The 8,643-nt window shown below is 32.7% G+C and overlaps 1 protein-coding gene across 1 annotated transcript; it reads right to left on the reverse strand.

The window, feature by feature from the left end:
• Window positions 1–760: 760 nt before the first annotated feature.
• LOC107796865 (uncharacterized) lies at window positions 761–8,088 on the reverse strand. The gene is made up of 2 exons (XM_016619694.2): window positions 7,605–8,088; window positions 761–930 (listed from the first exon to the last, which is right to left on the reverse strand). Exons 1-2 carry the CDS (start codon window positions 8,086–8,088, stop codon window positions 761–763), a joined length of 654 nt encoding a protein of 217 aa, XP_016475180.2.
• Window positions 8,089–8,643: the final 555 nt, after the last annotated feature.

Consider the following 8,643-nt stretch of genomic DNA (forward strand, 5'->3'; position numbering starts at 1 on the left):
AATATATTGAGAATTGTTGCATTTGAAGGAATTTGATTATTTCTGTTGGTTAAATAAATTATTGTAAATTCTGTGAATCATGTTGATTTAGATATTCTAGTTGTAATGGCCAGATTTTCTTCAACATTGCTATGACATTCCCAAGAGTAATGGCCAAATTTATGAAAATTATAACACTCAATTTTTGATTTGTCATACCTTTGTCCATTATTTTCGTAGTAGTAGCCACGTCCTCTTACTCCTCTTTGTCCACGGCCACGACCTCTGAATGTTTGGTAGATTTTAACTTCGTTGTTGAAGTTGTTACCGTTACTTCTTCCTCTTCCATGATCGCCACGGCCTCATCCTCATCCATTTCCTCGATAGATTTTTTCACCTTTATAATTCTTAAAGGATGCCTCAGTTTTAAGAAGTTGCTCCAATGGCACTTCTTGTCTCCTCTAGATCTTTTTTCATGGGCATGTAAAGAACCTTCCAATTGATCCACCGTCATAGATTCTAAATCTTTAGACTTCTCAATAGCACACACCACAAAATCAAATTTAGGTGTTAAAGTGCGAAGGATCTTTTCTACCACACGGACACCTTCTATGTCCTCCTCGTATCTTCTTAATTGATTCACAACCGCCTTCACTTTTGAATAATAATTTGAAATGCATTCGAATTCTTTTATTTTTAAAACTTCAAAATCAGCCCTTAGAGTTTGAAGTTTTACCTTCCTCACCTTGTCAACTCCTTGGAGAAAATTTTGTAAAATCTCTCAAGCTTCCTTTGAGATGGTAGCATCTACCACCTTCTCAAATATGACATCATCCAAATATTGGTGGATGAGCGCGAGGGCTTGTTTATCCTTCTTACTCGTCTTTGCCAAGACCTCTTTCTTATTTTGAGGCAAACTTTCCTCATTATCGGGTTTTGCATACCCTCTGTCTACGATTTCTCATACATCCTGAGAGCCAAGAATTGTTTTCATATATAGACATCATTTCTCATAATTATCTCATAAGATAGCGGACCATTATTCGCCATGGCTCTGATACCACATTGTTGGGAAAATAAATATATCCCGCCCAAGAATAATATTCACGGCAAATAATAATAACACAATAGAGTAACAATAACGTCAAATCTTTTAATGGGGTAAAATACAATATCCGAGAGGAGCAATATAATACCACTATAATATTACAGTTGTATAGTGTCAAAAGACTACTACGACTCAAAAGAAATAACACTCTTTATTTTAAATATCTCACCATAATATTACTCCCACTCTATTTTCTCACGGACGAAGTAACACTCTTTATTTTAAACACGAAATTTGATTTTTTTTATTTTGATTGGTCCCACATATATGAGAAGAAAATTTTCTAAATATTTTATTTTTTTAGTTGCAAGATTTTTGAATGAAATATCAGAGGGCCGACAAGTTCTTAAGAATCTATCACTTGAACTGTTTGCCAAATATTATTGGCGGCCTACACATTATTGGCAAAAGCTAGATAGTTTACAAGAGAAGTGCAGAGAGTGTGAGAATCCAGAAGCCTTGTATAGAAAGGGTTTGGTATGAATTAGTTAATCCTTGTCTTTTTAATGTTTACTTTTTTAAATGATAATTTGGAGTCCCATACTTAATGAATTCATATTGATTTTTATTTCAATGATACTTGGAGCATTGTATTTGATCGCCATGATAATGATCTTTTTGGGTAGTGAATTCAAACAAACAGAAGTATCAATTTTGTCGGAATTTTTTTATACTTATTTTAAGTTTGAATACTCTTGAGGAAATTTCTGGTTTCGCCACCGGTGACAAATCCTTTAATCTTGTCATATGATCATACTCCTAACTCCTTAATTGCCTCCTTATTCCAGTGAGGGTGAAGAAGAAGTTTGCTACTTTCGTTGTGATTATTGCAATTCTGATGTGGACATTGATTATCTTTTAGAAATTAAATCAAATTATAGGCCAACTGAAAAGAGTTGCATTGCGAAAAAATTCATTGAGTTTCATCAAGGAACCTCCAAACGAAGCGTTGTTGACTGTTGTATTTGCAACACAATTAGTTGGGAACTTTAATATAATTCTACTATAGTGTTGGTTTTATGTAGAAGAACTTTTGTCTTTTCTTTTTTCTTCTGAAAATAGAATATACGAGTATTTATTTTATTTTTCTTTGATAAAGGTGAGGTAATCAGACTAATTGAGTCTATTATATGCAATTTTACGTTAGTAGATTTTGTTGCAAGAGATTGTTTTCAGATATTGAACCTATATATCTCTTGCTGATATGATGACACTCTTATCGTTGCAGTAAATTCCCTTCAAAATTGTAGTAACATTTATATATGTTCCTAGTTTACCTGCATTTGAACATATACATTACTAGAAATTATCTTTTTGCCGTGATAGATTTATGCAATAAAAATGGATTGAACTATAAAATGCCCATAACTTCAAATGATTAAATAAGTGATGATGAGATAATTTGGAAGTGCATTCCATTAATATAGCTATCATAGGTGTCCTTTTCATACAATTTAGAAGAAAAACCCACAATTTGAAAGTGCATTCAGTTAATTACGGATTATTTCACAAAAAAATCCCGTAATTGCGCTACTCCTCAATTAAATTTTGAATTGTCGTAAGCACCTGGCGTGATTACCATATTATTACCTTAAATCTTATAGTTAAGTTACGGTTTATTGAATTAATCAAGCTCTTTGGTCTAAAAGTGTTTACTTGGTGTTCATTTTTATGGGTAATAACATAAAAAGTCAGCTTTAGATTATTGACGATGACCGAAAGAATACCCAAATAGCACTTCAAAGTTAGGCTAATTTTCATATATGGAAACTGCAACACAAACAATTACAACTTATTTGGCATGAAAAGCCATTATTGTCATGTGTTCATGCAACGATTAATGTCAATTGCCCTTCGTGAGCTATTACCTATTAATGTGTGGCCGGCACTTACAGAACTGAGCTTATTTTTTAGGTATCTTACATCAGTTGTTCTCCGAGTGGAGGACATGGAGAGATTAGAGGCAGATTATTTGTAAGTTAGAATGTATATTTCCCTCTGGATTCTTTGACTCAATGGAGCATTTGCCAGTGCACCTACCATATGAAGCAAGGATTGCTGGACCGGTACAATATCGATGGATGTATCCATTTGAGAAGTAAGATTAGCAATCTTTTAAGTTTTGATTATCATGAGTATGTCACACATGACTTGTTTTAATTTAAAATACTTTCCAATTGTCAATATAGGTACCTTCGGACATTGAAAAAGATGATTGGAAATAAAGCTAGTGTTGAGGGTTTCATTTGCGGAGCATACTTAATGGCAGGGTCGGCGTAATTGTTTTCTCATTATTTTGAACCTCATGTCATGACATGTAACCGGAATGTGCCTCGTAATGATGACGGTGGTGTTTTTGAAAAATATTAAAGGGATTTATCAATATTTAGGGATGGCAAGCGATGCGGTGCGATGTGGGTGCGGTGCGGGTTTTGTATAAATCCATAAAATTTCAACCCGTCCCGCATAGCATTTCCACCCGCATCCACCTGCCCCGCATATCCACCCGCGTCCACCCGCCCCACTTGAGCTTTTTCTCTCTTTCTGTTGAACTTGTTAGTTTTTTAAAATAAAATTAAAAAAAAAAAAAAACGTGTGACTGAAATTTTCGATGTCAGTTTAGGATTTAAGGATGGGTGCACCTGCTTTATTTAAATTTTCTAATATATTGTATTGGATTAAAATTGCATAAAGTCTAAAAATAATGACAGAGATCTTTAGACATTAAATTCTCACAGGTATGAAGAGAAATTGGATCTAAAACAGTACGTATTGTTGATATTTTGTTGATCTTTAAATTGTTGTTGTAAATCATTTCAAAGTACAAATCAACTAAGTAATACATTACTAATCATAAAGGAGGAGAAGTATATTCTTTATACTTTTTGCATCCTACTCGGGCATCTAAGCCGCTACGCCAAAAATATATATTTCGCTTATTCTTATTACCATTATTTTTATTTTAAAACGCAACATCTTTCTTCAAGTTTAGATATCTTAAAACTTGATTATATGCTTTGAAATGGAATCGGTATATCCATTGTTCATATTATTATCATAGAGGCAAGATTTTAAGATATCACTGAAAAGTTTGTAATTTTATTTAAAAAATTAAACCATAACCCGCACCCGCACAAAATGTAAAAAAAATTATTTCGAACTCGCCCGCACCGCACCGCACCCGCATATATCTAAATGAAGCATGTACGTGCAATCATTGAAAGAGCAATCCCCGCATCTAACTCATGATCAGATAGATGAGAACCTTGAAAATTTCTTCTCTACATGGTTCAAGGAACATGTAAGCCTCCAATAATTATTATTTTTTAACAATAATGCATTTTAACTTATTAACTTTAACTTACCAAGTCTCATATTTCTTGAAACAGGCCCGATACAACCATATTGAGAATGAATTCTTGCATAGTCTTGCACATGGACCATTAAGAAAAGTGAAGTGTTATCCAATGTATTTTGTTAAAGGATACAAATTTCACACGGAATGTCATGGTAGGACAAGATCAATAATGAACAGTGGAGTTTGTATCACAGCTTCTAATGTTGGTGACTACCAGTGGCAGAGCTAGAATTTTCGTTAAGGAGTGTCAAAATATATAAAAGTAAACATACTAGGAAACTAAGGGGAGTCAATATATACTATATATATACATATAATTTATTTTTACCTAACTACACAGTGTATTGTTCCCGCAAAGGGGTGTCATTTGACACCCCTTCCTGTAAGGTGGCTCCGCCACTGGTTACTACTATGGACAGATACTAAATATTGTAGAATTGGAATACCGTGAATTACCTTTGAAGCAAACTGTATTATTCAAGTGCGAATGGTTTGATCCGACTAAGAATGTTGGAGTTAAGGAACATAGGCAATACGGCTTGGTTGATGTCAATCATCGTCCCCAGTTTAACAAATATGAACCACTCAATTGTATTATGTGCCTTATCCTAACTTGTAATCCATACCTAAACCTAAACCTACCACTATTCTCCAACTATATATGGTCCAGTCATAACTATGGACAAATCTACAAGGAGCCCAAAACTTTAAGCTCATAAGGGCCAAATGATTTCTCAGTAGATAATGAATGAAATATTGATGATAAACGGGGCCGGTACAATTGGATTATATAGTAACTGAAAAAATTGAAACTTTTTATGTGGCGCCCAGTTTTGCGCCACCGATTGAATTTGTATCTATTTTTAAAAAATATTTAATTAATACCTAATTATTTAGTAACTTTAGATATATACGTCTTTCTCTTCTTCTTCATTGTTGCTTTCTTATTCTTTGTGTTTAGGGTTTCTTCTTTTTATTAGTAGCAAAATGAGTTTGTTAAATTTGTTATTGTTTTAACAATTTGATGATTGAGATTTGTTCTTCATGATATTTGAAAGTTATATTCTAAATTTGAGCTTATTTAGAATAGATTTGGGTGTTGAATCGCGTGTGTTGAATTGTTGAAATTCGAAAAATATGTTTATGTTTCAGAACTTCAGATTTCAAATCTGAAGTTGTCTAAAGTGGTATTAAAAAATTAAACTACTTAAGATTTTAGATTTTGAATCTGAAGTTGTCTGAAATTGTACTGAAAAATTAAACTACTTAAGATTCAAATTTCTAAAGTTGCAACTGAAAGAAAGGAGAATTTCAGATTTGATTTTTGAAGTTGCACAAAAAAGAGATTGAACTAATTCACATCCGAACATGTACACTTTGTAAAGTTTTGCGCAATACAGGTATAAATTCAATGGTGGACCCAAAAATTGGTATATATGCAAATGCCCCGAAAAAATCTACAAAATCGATTGAACCGCTACCAAATTTCATTATCAAATTTCAGTAATAGCCGAAAATTTCATTCCTCAAATTGTCGGCTCCAATAATAATAGCCGATAATTTCATACATAGTAATTTTCTTGAGAAATATATATTTATAGTCGCCCCCAAAATAATAACCGACTTAACCGAGAAAACCAAAAGATTATCTAAAGCCTTTTAATGCAGGCTCACTCAGTGATTGTCAAGGGCAAGCAACTAGATGGAACAGGCTTGTGAGGTGTGACTAACCCAACATTTAGTCCCAATATACACAGAAGCCCATTATTGTGCATAAGCCATATGGCCCATAGAATTGCAATTCATTACAATCTCTATGAAAGAAATTAAAAGAGACTTGCCATTAGTTGAAATTAATATTTTATTCAACATACAATATACTTGTGAAAAACATAAAATCAATCAATATTTTGTGTTGAAGGATTGTGCTTTACATAATAGTATAGATAATATATAATTGTTATCATGAATTAATTTTTTTAAAATTAGATCGAAGTTGCGCATAAGTTGTAAAGTTGTTGATATGTGATCAGAAGATTACACGTACGAGTAGTCAAAACAATCTCTTGCACAAATGCAGGGTAAGCTGTATAAAATAAAAATCATTGTAGTTCGACTCTTCTCCGGATACGAACATAGCAAAGTTTAATGCACCGGACTGTCATTTAAATTGTTCAACTGAGCGAATAATTAATTTAAATAAGTTGTTCAACTGAGCGAATAAATTAATTTAAATTTCTATCTATCATTAGTTAGTACATTTAACTATCTTGTTGGTTCTGACTTTTTCTTTTTTGCGTGCATTCATTCTCTTTAATATTCATTTTATCACATTTTAACTTTCAAATTTAACTCGACTTTTCTTAATTAACTATTTCTATTTGATCATGAAAAAAAATATTTAAAAAACATTAATTCTTAGAACGATTAATATATGGCCTTCCCTAGACCCCGTGCAGTAAAAACTTAGTATATCAGGCTTGTTATAAAATAATAAAAAGAAAAAAAAGAGCATTACAGAAAAAAAGTAGAGAAAGAATTCTTATTAATTTGAGATAAATTATAATGGAATATAATCCTCTATTTATAGGGGGAAAAATGACTTAGCCACTAATTAAAAATCCTAAAATATCTCTAAAATATAGAGATTTATCCTAAATAAAATACTATTTATAACAAGGCTGTTTTTTTTCTTTTTTTATATATTTTTAATTCAAAACATACAATTACACATTGAATTTTATGGCATCTTAGAAGTTTTTACTTTTAAGCCATCAAATCTATTGAGCCATATTACTTTGAATTTCATGTTGGAAGTTCAAATGTATCCTGAATAGTTTAATTATTTAACTAATTTTTTGAAACAAATTATATTTCTACTATATTGGGTATATTATTGTAAATTATATTCCTACTAATTAAATTTCATAACTCATTACTTTATCACCAATTCAGAAATTTGCTTAAATACATTGTTGAGTCCACTAACTGTTAATTTATCATCCGAGTTTCATAATTCTTTCACCCTTTCAATTTAATCAAATAATAATAGGATATAAAATGAAAAAAATAAAACCTTTACAATATCTTTCACTAGAGCTTTCTGCTATTGAGCGGGTAAAGTCTCGGGTCTCCATAGAAAATCACCCGACCCAAAACCCAGATCCGAATGATCAAACAACCCATCTAACCCCACATATTCCCCAATAACATTAGCACTATATTGCTCCGATTCAACAATTCCCAAATCAAACGGGTCATAACCCGGAATGTCCCCATCAAATCCCAGCAACTCGTTACTGATTTCCGCCGACTCAGTACTAACTCGGGTCAACTCAGTTTCCGACTCAGTCGCCGGAGGTAGCCCAAGCTCATCATCTGAAGCTTCCAGAAGATATCCTAACTCCGGCTGAGACTCCCCGGACTCCAACGAAACACCGGCCGTCGCCGGCTCCGGCGAAGTTGTGATTTCATCTTCGAAGCTTTTCATGAACGAGTCGAGATCATGACTCGAACTGCAAAACTCGGAGGGATCATATAAATCGTCTAATAGATCTTCTCTGAGTCGCTTTACCTCCGGCAAGTTGATCTCTAACTCGGCCGAGTTATCGCGAGCTCGTTTTTTTGAACTCAGTTGATCCATTTTTAAAAAATATAGAAAATGGGAAAAATGAATTTAAGAGAATTTTGGTGTAAGGATTATTATTGTTATTATAGAAATTTAGAAGACAGAAATTAAGTTGGATGAGGAGAGGGAAGAGAAATGGAGAAGATTTATATAATGTGAGGGACAAAGGTGGGGAGAGTAAGTAATGATGATGATGTTGGCACGTGGGGTCCACTTAGACATGGGCGTCTTGACCTTTTTTTAATTTATTTTTAAAATTGTTTCTTCTTTTTTATTTCTTAAACGTGTCCATGATTTGTTTCTGAATTTTTTTAAAGTAGCATAGATTTGAGAATTAAAATATTTAACGAGAGAAGTCAAATAATTTTGGAACAATAATAAAATTATCTTGGTATGATCTATAGGATTCGAGCGTGACAGCAATCACTATTGTTTACATTATGATATATTGTATATGACATACCCCTTGAAATGTGATTTTTTCCAATCGTGTGTGATTACAAAATATTTTATGTATCGAACTGCCTTTTTAATACGAGGATGTTGTTATGAAACATAGTGATATTCAGT

Source organism: Nicotiana tabacum, chromosome 24 (genome assembly GCF_000715075.1).
Source record: "Nicotiana tabacum cultivar K326 chromosome 24, ASM71507v2, whole genome shotgun sequence".
In the NCBI taxonomy this organism is placed as follows: Eukaryota; Viridiplantae; Streptophyta; class Magnoliopsida; order Solanales; family Solanaceae; genus Nicotiana; species Nicotiana tabacum.